At 57.8% G+C, this 12555-nt stretch overlaps 1 protein-coding gene and 1 pseudogene across 2 annotated transcripts; one reads left to right on the forward strand and one right to left on the reverse strand.

The window, feature by feature from the left end:
• Positions 1 to 89: 89 nt before the first annotated feature.
• On the reverse strand, positions 90 to 3776 carry LOC114684799 (annotated as a pseudogene).
• A 434-nt stretch (positions 3777 to 4210) lies between these two features.
• Positions 4211 to 12209, forward strand: LOC114684794 (flt3-interacting zinc finger protein 1). Of its 2 annotated transcripts, none has more exons than XM_037202129.1 (3): positions 4211 to 4395; positions 6510 to 6854; positions 10037 to 12209. In XM_037202129.1, exons 2-3 carry the CDS (start codon positions 6543 to 6545, stop codon positions 11240 to 11242), a joined length of 1518 nt encoding a protein of 505 aa, XP_037058024.1. In that variant the 5' UTR covers positions 4211 to 4395; positions 6510 to 6542; the 3' UTR covers positions 11243 to 12209. The 2 variants fall into 2 exon arrangements, with proteins under 2 accessions (XP_037058024.1, XP_028715198.1); XM_028859365.2 differs by lacking the exon at positions 4211 to 4395 and adding an exon at positions 4857 to 4967.
• Positions 12210 to 12555: the final 346 nt, after the last annotated feature.

Here is a 12555-nt window from a genome sequence, read left to right on the forward strand (position 1 = left end):
GGGCTTCTCTCTAACCACACACACCACAGTCAGGCAAGGTAGTCGAGGAACCCTGAAAGGGACAGGCACCATGACTGAACACACCGGAAGTCAGTAGGCAGGGATTTATTTCCACAGCCCATACCTCCCAGGGCCTGTCAGTCCGAAGGAGGGTGCTCGGTGGTATCAGGACCCAGAGGTTTAGGTCCCTGCTTTTGACCCCCTTCCGTAACGGGAGTACCACCGGAAACAAGGGTGTCTTGACCTCCTTGCCCCTGCCCAGCCCCGTCTGAACTCCCCTCTGTAAACCCAGACAGGGGAGAAGCGGTGGAGGATGGGGGCCAAGCAGGCTCCTTGCCTTCAGGACTCTCCTCCTGCACCCTTTCTGGAACAGGGACACCCTCGTCGGCATCCCACAGCGGTTGGGGTCTCGGGTTTGCGGGGCAACAGGCGCACGGGCATGCCCACGAGCTCTGGGTGCTTGCGTTTGTAATGGCGCCGGAGAGTGTTGGCCTCGTGAAGCGCACCCTGCAGGAGGGGCACTGGTAGGGGCGCTCGCCGGAGTGGATGCGGTGGTGATGGGCCAGCTCCCCCGCCTCGCGGAAGCGGCGAGGCAGAGCACACAGCGGAAGGGCCGGTGGCCAGCATGGATGTTGCAGTGCCGCCGCAAGTGGCTGGACCGTTTGAAGGTCTTGCCGCAATCCTTGCACACGTGTGGCTTTAACTCCGAGTGGGAGATGCTGTGGCGTTCCAGGTCGAGAGGTAGGGGAAGGCTCTCAGGCACACGGGACAGAAGTGTGGAGCCCGCTTGGGCCAGAGCCCTGGGGCCCATCTGCTGCTGATCCTTCGGGGACTGTGTAAGGGACGCCCTGATCATGATCAGCAGAAGATCGTGGCTGCCTCCACTGTCCACTGGTGCTGTCAACGGGGCTTCCTGCAGCGATTTGGGGGGGCGGCCCCGCTTTCGAGGGAGGGAGGACTTGAGAGTCCGATGGGAGGTGGCGGCTCCCCCTGGTGGCCGGCCTCGGCGGCCCCGGGGAACAGGAGGAAGTAAGGCCAGAGGTTTTTCTTCCTCCCCAGACAAAGCTGAAGGCAGCGGGTCTGAGCTGGGGTTGTCCATTGAGCGTGGGGAGCTTGAGTCTGGGTGCCGGAGGCGGCTGAGAGAAGAGAGGGGGTGGCGTCAGTGCGGTGAGGGCCTAAGCCCCCAAGCGCCCCAATAATTCATCTATCTATCCCTTCTAAGTCTTCTGAGACCCATACAGCAAGACAATTCTCTACAAGGTGATGAGACCTACTTCCTGCCCTCCTCCGAAGTGTATCCTGCGACCCCCTAACCCACCCTTTGAATCTAGGCTTTCTGTCACGGCAGTTTGAATGAGAATGACCACACTCCCCACCCCACCCCATAGGCGCCTGTGTTTGAACATCTGGTTCCGTTAGTGGAATTGTTTGGGAAGGATTAGGAGGTGTGGTGTTGCAGGATATTTGTACACAGTATGAATTTGCGTCATTGTGATTGGCTTAATAGAACGCTGAACAGCCAATAGCTAGGCAGGAGAGGTTAAGGCGGGACTTCTAGGCAGAGAGGAACTCAGGGTTAGAAGCTGCCTGGGCAGGAGACCCAGTGAGATGCTAAAGAAGTTGGGAAGGAGGCACCCGCCTTTAATCCCAGCACTCGGGAGGCAGAGGCAGGCGGATCTCTGTGAGTTCGAGGGCAGCCTGGTCTACAAAGCAAGTTCCACAGCGCAAAGCTACACAGAGAAACAAAACAAAACAAAACAAAAAAAAGAGTTGGGAATGCAGTACAGAGGAGAGGTAACAGAGCCACATAGCAGAATGTAGATTAATAGAAACAGTTTAAGTTATAAGAGCTAGTTGGGGCGCGTGTGGCGCACGCCTTTAATCCCAGCACTCGGGAGGCAGAGCCAGGCGATCTCTGTGAGTTTGAGGCCAACCTGGGCTACCAAGTGAGTTCCAGGAAAGGCGCAAAGCTACACAGAGAAACCCTGTCTCGAAACCCCCCCCGCCCCCCCCCAAAAAGAGCTAGTTGGGAAAAAGCCTATGCCAAGCTTTCCTAATTAATAGTAAGTCTCTGTGTCGTTATTTGTGAGCTGGCAGCCCAAAGTAAAGTCGGAATACAGTGTGGCCTTGATGGAGTAGGTGTGGCCTTGTTAGAGGAGGTGTTTTGAGATTTGAGATTTCAAAATCCTACGCCAGGCCAGTTCTCCCTCTACCTGAAAACTTATGGATCAGATGTGAACTCTTGGCTACTGTTTGGCACCATATCAGCCTGTTGGCCACCATGCTCCTGACCAAGATAATCATGGACTCACCCTCTGAAAATGTAGGCAAGCCCCCAATTAAATGCTTTCTTCATAAGTTGCTGTGGTTATGGTTTTTCATTCATATCAGTAAACTACTATAGCCTTTAAGGTCAAAACGAACCAGAAAGGAAAAAAAAAAAATCCAGCTAAGAGTGTGGGCCTTGAAACAGTCCAGAGTGGGCCACAAAGGCCTCAAAAAGCCCTCACCCCTGCAGAGATGGGAAGGTCTGATAAGGGGCAGGTCTTACGCAAAACCCATTGAAAATGTGAAGGACATATATCCAAGTTGCTGAGAGTCTGGGCTTTGGAGTCAGATAAACCAGAAATCAAATGCAGAATCTGTCCCTTCCTCTCTGTGTGGCATTAGCCAAGGTCCTTACTTCTCTGGGCTCATTTATGTCCTTTGCAAGATGGCACTCGGGGTTTGTCTGTTTGCTTTTCTTCCTTATTTATTTTGTTGTTGTTAACCTATTAACCCAGACAGGCTGTGAACGTAATGTACAAAAGCCAGCAGAGCAGCATGGGTAGCTAAGCTTCACGCCAGTCCTTTGAGGCAACACATTCTCTGTTTTGCAAACAGGGAAACCAAGGCACAGGAAAACCAAGTGAGTTCCTTAAGTTCTCTCTGCCAGTCTAACTGATCTCAGTGGCCCGGGAAATGAGAAAGACTAGGAAGACTAGTGTGTGTGTGTGTGTGTGTGTGTGTGTGTGTGTGTGTGTGTGTGTGTGTAGGGGGACATCTCGCGGTCTCCCAGTCCTGGGTTTGGATCCCATTCTGCACGTGACTGCAAGTGTCTTTGCCTCTGAGTCAGTTTCCTTCTCTGTAAAATCAATATACCGAGGTAGTGGGGAGAATCGCCAGGAATAAGGAAGTTTCAGAAATGTCCTCAGTACACTACCTGAAATACAGAAAGCCTCCAAAACAATATGGCCCTCACTTCTCAGTGCCCAGAAGGTCTCGGGACTGTGGGGAGAGACTGCACTTGGGGGACAAGGGAGCTACAGGTGCGGCTGTAAGCCAGGGGACCCCTCTTTCGACTGTTTTGTGGCTTGGTTGGTGTCTAGGTTTTCTTTGTGTGTGCTGCCGGTTCACCGACTCAGGGGCCTCACTCACACTAGACCTGTGCCACAACCCCACGCCTTGCACCCCCTTCTAATAGGCACACCGCATGAGGTCCACACGGGGAGCAACTTTTTTTCCAGGATCACGTGGTTTTTGCACCATGCAGTAGCCTGGGCAAAGCAGCTGAATTTCTCGAACATACCTAGGAAGTGAGAGAGGGATCCCTCCCCCCCTCGACCCTCTCCCACCCACGGTCGGGGGGGGGGGGGGGGACGACGACGACGACATGTCTGCCTGTCGGCCCCGAGTGGCCCAGCCCGCAAGCGGGCGGGCCCTCAGGGTGCGGTGGCCAATAAGCGGCGCGGGACACTGGCGGCCGGGGGGCTTGCCAGGAGGGGGGTCTGCGCGCACACGCGCACACTCGCGCGCGAGCCCGGAGCGCTCGGCGGGGCGCGGGGTCGGCAGGCGCGCGCGCGCGTGCGTGCAGGCAGGGAACAGGTGCCGGGGAGGGTGGGCGCGCGCGCTCGGGCGGGCGCGCGCACCCGGGACCACCCCCTCCCCCCCGCGCCTTTCCCCCCCTACCCCACCCCGGGGGACTCCCGGGGACACCCCCCCTCCCCGCCTCTGGGTACCTCATTTGCATGCTGCCCGGGCTCGCGTTTGCGTGTGTGCGCGCGCGCGCGCGCCGGGGGGCGACGGGCCGAAGGCGTGGGAAGGGCGGGGAGAGGGGGCCCTGCCCCTGGGCGGCGGCGGCGGCGGCGGCGGCGGGGCGGGGGCGGCCGAGCGCGGGCCGGGCCCCGCCCCTGGCCGCGGACGCCGGTGCCCCTCCCTCCCTCCCTCCCTCCCCGCCGCCCGCCCGCGGGAACAAAGGGGACGCTCGCTCTGGGTCCCCAGGCCCCGGCGCGCCTGCAGCCCGGGGCGCCCCCGTTTGTCCCCCGGAAAGGTAGCGCACAAGCTCATCCCCCGGCCTCCTCCAAATGCCTTTCCCTCCCGCAAAGCACTCCGACCCGGTGACCCAATCACACACAGGTACCGGGTAGATGAGACGCGGGACATGGCCGCTAAGTGCCCCTAATTAACATGGCGCCCGGAGCTTCAAAGAAAGCCCCATGGAGTTAAAAAAAGCAGGAACAATGGTGCTTGGTGTTTCCCAACTCCGGATTAGTGGGACCACTTGGGTCGCTTTCTCCTCCTTCCGGGTGCAGCTCGACAACCTCCCCGGCAGGCGCCCGAGTTTGGGGGAAAGGAGCCCTAGCTGCGCCCATCGGTGCCAACTTTTAAGTAAAAACCACCGCGGGCTTCGGGGAGCCGCGCGCAGGGCGCCGGGGCAGCCCAAGCCCCGCCCCTCCCGCTGCCCTCAACCAAGATGGCGCCAGCCTGGCTTCCTTAACCTCCTGGGCCGGGAAAAGGAAGGGAATGTGGAAAGGCCGGGTGGGGGAAGGGAAAGGGGAGCCAAGGGGGAAGGAGAAAGGGGCGGCTGCGGGGACGGGGGGGGGGCCGCTGGCTGGAGAGAACGGGAGCCGGGGCGGAAGTCGAGGGGCCCCTCAGGTGGAAGTGACGCTGACCCCGCTGCCCAAAAATGTCGGCGCCCAGAGGGAGGTGTAAGTAATTAGAGAGGGGAGCCGGCCGACTCCGCCGGCCCCCCCGGGGTCCCGCCGGGTCTCGGGGACCCCCGCACCAAGAGCAAGGCGGCCCCGCCTGGCCCCCGGGCCGCCGGGCCCCGCCCCCGCCCCCGCCTCGCCTCCCGGGGCCGGGAGAGGGGTACAAAGGGCCGGTTCCCCGGGCCTGGCTCTAAAGATGGAGCAGGGTCGGCCCCCCCCCCCCCCCGCAGCCCCGCGCGTAGCGGGGTGCAGGAGGAGGCGGGGCTTGCGGCGGTTGGGGCGGGGCCGCATGGGGGCGGGGCCTGCTGGGGCGGGGCCTCCAGCGGGAGGGGCGGGGTCTTCGTGGAAGGGCGGAGACTGGTTAGGAAATGGGAGAGAGAGGTTAGGCAGAGGGTGGGGCCTGGGAAAGAGGCGCGGGTCCTCAGCAAGGGGTGAGGGGGCCTAGGTTGGAAAATATGGAAGGAGCTTGTTGGCCGGGCGGTGGTGGTGGTGGCGCACGCCTTCAATCCCAGCACTCGGGAGGCAGAGGCAGGCGGATCTCTGTGAGTTGGAGGCCAGCCTGGTCTCCAAAGCGAGTTCCGGGAAATGCGCAAAGCTACACAGAAAAACCCTGTCTCAAAAAAACAAAACAAAAAAAAAACAAAATGGAAGGAACTTGTTATGGTTAGTGGAAAAGTGGGGTCCAGAGAGACAAGAGAGGCTCAGAGTGCGGTGTGGAGTTTGACTAAGGTGTGGCTTAGAGAAAAGGCCGCCATGGCAACCCCCCCCACACACACACACACCTTGTAGGTATGCAGTTTGGGGAGTTTTAGTGGAACTATCAGGTCTTTAACATGAGAAAATGATAGGGAAAGGAAATGATAGGAAAAAAAATGGGACTTCTTTGGAGGAGAAGTTGGGTGGGATCTGGAGGCAGGTCTCAGTGAAGATCTAACTTAGAAAAGTCAAATTAGCTTGGAAGTGCATGGGAATAAAGGAACTGAGAGGAACTTACATATCCAAGCTGCTCGGTTAATTCTTTGCAGTGCCTCAGCCCTCCCTAAGTACATTGGCCGTGTTGCTGCAATTTTACGTAACTGCAACCCTCGCTGTGTGAGGTGGGCGCTAGTGTACCCATTTCATAGGTGAAGAGCAGAACCAGCGTGCGCTCCCTACAAGCATGAGGTGAACGTGCGCAGCCCCAAATCAATGACCTGTCTTTGAAGAAGAGTTAGGAGAAGTCTGTCGAGGAATACTGAATGCTCAGGGAGCAGAGGGAGGGGCTCGGGAGGAGGCAGCCCAGACCCGAGCAAGAGTAGGAAGGCCTTAACTTGTAGTGGGCAGGGCTTGGAGAGGATTGAGAGAGAGCCTTCAAAAAGCCTTGCGAGGAAGAAGGGAATGGAAGTGGCCGGGAAGATGGAGGAGGAGGGGGTTTTGTAGAGAGCGGGAGGGATGTAAAGCGCAGTGCTGGTGGCTTGGTGGTTAGGTGTGTCTTAGCATCGGGAGAGAACAGCCAGTGCGGAGGTGACCCTGACCTGCTTCTGTGCCTCCTCTATACTCCAGAGAAAGCCCCCAGCCACCCCTGGACCCGCCACCATGGACGAGTCCGCGCTGCCTGGGGTTCCTGCCCCTCTTGCTGCCCCAGGGCCAGCCCCGTCGGCCACGGCTCCCCGGGTGCCCTTTCACTGCAGCGAATGTGGCAAGAGCTTCCGGTACCGCTCGGACCTGAGACGCCACTTCGCTCGGCACACCGCGCTCAAGCCCCACGCGTGCCCTCGCTGTGGCAAGGGCTTCAAGCACAGCTTCAACCTGGCTAACCACCTGCGCTCACACACGGGCGAGCGGCCCTACCGATGCTCCGCCTGCCCCAAGGGATTCCGAGACTCCACTGGCCTGCTGCACCACCAGGTGAGTCCTGGGAGCCGCCCGGGGCGGGGCCGAGACGGTGGGGCTCCGATCCACTGGGGCAAGGCAGCAGGAGATGGGAGCAACTCCTTCTCCAGCTTCCCTTCTACCAAAGCCTGAGCTCCAGGGAAGGCCTGCCGAGTACGTCTGCCCCACATAATTGTTTCTCCACCCCTGCAGCCTTGTGCTGACCATTCTCTTCCTGACCATCTTGAAAATAGGTTTATCCATGCACACCCAACTCCTTTATTCTAAAGTGACCACAGGACTTTCCCCCACAGGACACGGGCCTTCAGGGGAACTCAACAGGCCCTTCAGGAAACTTACTGTTCCTTCCAACGATCAGGAGCCAGGTAGCGGGTTAAGAAAGCAGTTTCTGAGAAAAGAGTTCTCTAAGGGAGAAGTTGGGAAGCAAATTTAAAAAAAAAAAAATCAGGGTACGGTCATGCATTCTTACAATCCCAGCGCATGGGAGGTGGAGGCAGGAGGATCAGGAGTTCAAGAGATGGCTGCACAGAGTTTGGAGCCAGCTCAGGCTATATGGGACCCTGTCACAAACAACAAAGCCAAAAGTAATGTGTAGGAGTAAATCGGGGAGCCGCTGGTCACTGTAGACAAGAGGGCGCAGTGACGTCTGATTGAGACTTGAAGCGGGAGAAGTCCCCGTGGGAAAAGCATTTGCAGAAGGAAATGGCAGCAAGTGCAAAGGCCCCGAGGTGGGAAGGGCCTTGGAGAGTTCACGGGTGTTGCTTTAACTTCTCCTGGGGAGAAACGACTAACACATTCACTCCAGGCAGGACACCAGAGGAAGACCAAAGTGTAGTTGCACCAAAGTTCAGTTTGGAAAGTCGGAGTTTAATTGGGTTTACTCAGAGAGCACATGGGCTGGAGAGATGGCTCAGCGGTTAAGAGCACTGGCTGCTCTTCCAGAGGACCTGAGTTCAATTCCCAGTACCCACATGGCAGCTCACAACCATCTGTAGTGAGATCTGGCGCCCTCTTCTGGCCTGCAGGGATACACGCAGACAGAACACTGTACACATAATAAATAATTAAATCTTAAACAAACAAACAGCATCTCAGAGAGCACAGGCGAGGTTTTGCAGTGTGTGACCCACGCGGGTCATTACCACAAGGCCCGTGCCACCAGGGGTGGTGGTCTGGTGGAGGCTGCACAATGGGGACCCACGTTCAGTTACCTTCTACTTCCTAAAACCTCACAAGGCCCCTGGCAGCCGGGGAGAGAAATAGCCGGAGTCCCAGGAGCAGCCTCGGCTTCCTGGCTCAGGTGTTCTCCAAGATAGACAACAAACGAAAACAACCAGCATCTTAACACACACGCTGTTGGGGAAGCACCTGGTTGGGACACTGTTCAGCGCACTGTGGAGTGGTCCATTTGGCAAAGGGAAAAAGCAGAGTGTTCACAGAGAAGAGAGAGGTGGGATTTGGATGCCTGGAGCCCTGGCCATAGCTATGTTCTGTGGGAATCAGTTCCTAGATGAGCGGGTTGGAAGGGAACAGTGACAGGTGGCCGGTGTAAGGGACTAGGTCCACACAGAGAGAATGCCAGCTGGCCTGCAGCTGGGCTGGAACTGGGGAGTTGGGGTCCCCTTTTGAGGCTCCCACTGTCTTGGACAAAAGAATTTAAAAGCAGTTAGAAGCTTAAGAATCATTTTATTAGAATTTATTAGAATTTGAAAGAAAAATAGGAAAGGGCAGCTGTAAATCTTGGCAGCTCTGGGGCGTGGCTGGGGGCTGGAGAGGCAGAAGGGGGGCGAGAAAGACATCCCTTCCTAGTTAGTCCAGGAGAGAAGGCAGCAGGTTCATCACTGAAGGTCTGCAAGCAGCCACGTGGGGATGCCTCTTCAGACAGAGTGGAGTAGTCCAGAGTGTCAGGACAGGCGTGCTGAGGATCTGGGCTGGTATCCAGAGAAGAGACAGAAAGTCGAAAAGGAGCTGGGCGGTGGTGGCACACGCGTTTAATCCCAGCACTCGGGAGGCAGAGGCAGGCAGATCTCTGAGTTCAAGGCCAGCCTGGTCTACAGAGCAAGTTCCAGGATAGCCAGGCCTGTTACCCAGAGAAATCCTGTCTCAAAAAGCCAAGAAAAGCACACAGCCCAGGGAGGGCTTCTGAAGAGGGTGAGTATGTTACCTCATTAAGGAGATAATTATTCCTCCCATCTCCTTAGCTGTTTCTTGGCCGGGTATTTGACAGGCCCAGTTGGATGAACTCTTAGGGAGAAGACAGTAGTACGTAGTGTAGAGGGAATTTAGAATGTAGTGTCTCCACCCAGGCCCAAAGTAGAATTTAGAAATTTAGATCCTATTCTTTTTTTTAGATTTATGTATTTATTGTGCATATGGGTGTTTTGCTGGCATGTATGTCTGTGGGCTACATTCACTCCTGGTACTCCAGTGGGTCAGAAGAGAGCATCAGATCCCCTAGAACTGGAGCTACAGACAGCTGTGAGCTGCCATGTGGGTGCTGGGGATCGAACCCAGGTCCTTTGCAGGAGCAACAAGTGCTCTTAACTGCTAAACCATCTCTCTAGCATCTCTGTTCTTTCTCTAAAATATTTTTATTTCACTATTTGTTGTTTGATTGATTATTTTGTGACTGGGTTTCATGATGTTGCCCCGACGGGCTTCCAACTCACAGGATTGGCCTGCCTCTGCCTCCTGCCTCTCAAGTGCGGGAATGAAAGGCTTGTACCAACGCGCCCCGCTCCGTTATTTTTATACAGGGTAGGATGTGCCACATCTCACCTTACAGGAGTTGGTCCTCTCTCTTTCCACCACATGGATCCCAGGGACCAAACTCAGGTCACCAGGCTTCCATGCAAGTATCTTTACCCGCTGGACCGTGTTGCTAACCCAGATTCAATCCTTTTGGCTAGGAGGAGGTAGCTTTCATGTAAACGACCTCGGTGAAGCCCTCCTGCTTCTTCTTCATGGTATTTTAACTTTTCATGAGGGGCACTTTGAAGCTTTCCTTAACAAGGAAGTGGGGTCCCTTCCCGGTGGCCTCCACGCCTGCTGAGCCTGTCTGGTGACCTAACGGAGGACAGCGGGTGAAAGCCAGCCCATCCTGGGAACCTGCCGCCCGGCTGGACGCTCAGCCCTGCTGGGAACCTGCCGCCCGGCTGGACGCTCAGCCCTGCCCCTCTCTCTGCTCTTGCTCCCAGGTCGTCCACACCGGTGAGAAGCCCTACTGCTGTTTGGTCTGCGAGCTGCGCTTCTCCTCCCGCTCCAGCCTGGGCCGCCACCTCAAGCGGCAGCACCGGGGCGTGCTTCCCTCCCCGCTGCAGCCGAGCCCCGGCCTGCCTCCCCTGAACTCCCCCTGCTCAGTGTGTTGCAACGTGGGTCCCTGTTCGGTGTGTGGAGGCGGAGGGGCCGGCGGAGGAGAGGGCCTGGAGGGAGCAGGAGCGACCAGCTGGGGACTGGCCGAGGCGGCAGCTGCCGCGGCGGCCTCGCTGCCCCCGTTTGCATGCGGCGCCTGTGCCCGGCGCTTCGACCACGGCCGGGAGCTGGCTGCCCACTGGGCCGCGCACACCGACGTGAAGCCCTTCAAGTGCCCGCGCTGCGAGCGCGACTTCAACGCGCCGGCGCTGCTGGAACGCCACAAGCTGACGCACGACCTGCAGGGGAGCAGTGCACCCCCAGCGCAGGTCTGGGCCTCGGGTGGGGGTCCGGAGGAGGTGGCAGGAGATGTCGAGGCAGTGGAGGTGGGGGATGCCCCGCCGACCTGGGACGCCGGGCTGCTCCTGAGCCCCACTGGCGCAAGCATGCCTAAGCTGGAGGCACTGCTCCCCGAGGGCGAGGGCGAGGGCGAGGGCGCGGAGAATGCCCGGGCTCCGGCCGCAGCAGCCGAGGCGTCCTCGGAAGACACGCTGTACCAGTGCGACTGCGGGACCTTCTTCGCGTCTGCCCCGGCCTTGGCCAGCCACCTCGAAGCGCACTCGGGCCCAGCCACCTACGGCTGCGGCCACTGCGGGGCGCTGTACGCCGCGCTGGCCGCCCTGGAGGAGCATCGGCGCGCCAGCCACGGGGAGGGCAGTGGGGAGGCGGCCCCTGATGGCGAGGGCGAGCAGGCGGCTGGAGGGCCGGGGCCCGGCTCCTCCAGCCGTGGCAAGAAAATCTTTGGCTGTTCGGAGTGCGAGAAGCTGTTCCGTTCCCCTCGCGACCTGGAACGGCATGTGCTGGTGCACACAGGGGAGAAGCCCTTCCCGTGCCTGGAGTGTGGCAAGTTCTTCCGCCACGAGTGCTACCTCAAGCGCCACCGGCTGCTGCATGGCACAGAGCGGCCCTTCCCCTGCCACATCTGCGGCAAGGGCTTCATCACGCTCAGCAATCTCTCCAGGCACCTGAAGCTGCACAGGGGCATGGACTGAATAGCCAGGCCACTCCGGCCCTCCAAGCCCAGAGCTAGACCATAAGGTGAGGCCCTTGCCTGGAAAAATGGTGCCACCCAGAACCCACACAGGACCACAGTGAAGCATCCTTCGGCAAAGGGGTCCAAGGACATAATTGTTGGGGACTGAAATCTACAGAGAGACTCTTGACTTTGAGACCCCTGGAATGGGGGCAGGCTCAGATCAACTGGCCTCCGAGACTGGGAACCTAGGAATAAAAAACGGGTCTCCACTAACACCTCCCAGCAGATAATGTGTGGGCACCCCCACGGTCCTACCACCCACTCCCCGAGAGCCATCATTCCCAACGACGTTCATCTGGGGGATGTCGGGGACAATATCTTGGAATCCTCAGGATCCCCTCCAGATGCCACCTGTCAGCCACTGGTGGCCCCAGAAAATGAGTATAACCAGAATCTGCCTTTCCCCCATTTTACTTCCTATGCTGAAAGAGGACCAGGGTAGATGCCCCCCACCTTCCATTAACTACTCTCAGATTAGGTCTCCCTTACCGCAGAATGGTCTGACCCTACTGATCTCCCCTCATCTTGAACACTAGTTTAGACTGGCCCAAAGCCGCTGCCCTGTAGGTTGGATTGACCCAGATACACGTATTCCCGTGCACTTGGAATGGGCTGGTGCAGGCTGTGGCCTGGCTCCACTCTCCTTAGAGTAATAGGGCAGACGTTCCCTTAGGCTGTAGAGCGCAGTCCTCTGTCCACGGTTGTCCCAATCCTGTGACCTGGTGGAGGTGGTAGACATTGGGGTCTCCCTCCCCTCATCTGTAGTACCTGTTGGTCTTTCCATCACCACCAACTGTCTCTGTGTTCCAACCCCAAGAGGAAAGGGGGACTTGGCTAGGGGTTTCTCTCCCGTGAGCCTCCACCTCACCCCCTGGTCTCTCCAATGTCTCTGGGACTCCAATAAACCTCATTCTGTCCGTCTCTACTGTCTTGTTTGCTGATCCGGGGTTTGAGGGAGGTGGGACTCTCTCCCTCTTGGACTTAGAATATGTCCCCTAGGACATAAAGAGACGGCTCAACAGTTAAAAATGCATACTGTAGGGATCAGAGTCCAGTTCCTGGCACCCACATCAGGCTGCTCATAACTACCTGTAACCAAGCTCCAGCGGATCCAGTATTCTCTTGTGGCCGCCATGAGCATTGCGCTGACATGCACAAACCCACACACATATACACATCATCCTCCATGAGCATTGCTCACACGCACAAACCCGCATACACATCATTTCTTTTTAATCTTTAATAGGTTCACTAGATATCGGTCTTTGA

The sequence above is a fragment of the Peromyscus leucopus genome, chromosome 1, assembly GCF_004664715.2.
Source record: "Peromyscus leucopus breed LL Stock chromosome 1, UCI_PerLeu_2.1, whole genome shotgun sequence".
Taxonomy (NCBI): Eukaryota; Metazoa; Chordata; class Mammalia; order Rodentia; family Cricetidae; genus Peromyscus; species Peromyscus leucopus.

Coding starts and splice junctions, on each gene's coding strand:
- LOC114684794 (XM_037202129.1), top strand. CDS start 6,543: ATGGACGAGTCCGCGCTGCCTGGGGTTCCTGCCCCTCTTGCTGCCCCA. Junction 6,855..10,036: donor CTGGCCTGCTGCACCACCAG/GTGAGTCCTGGG, acceptor TCTTGCTCCCAG/GTCGTCCACACCGGTGAGAA.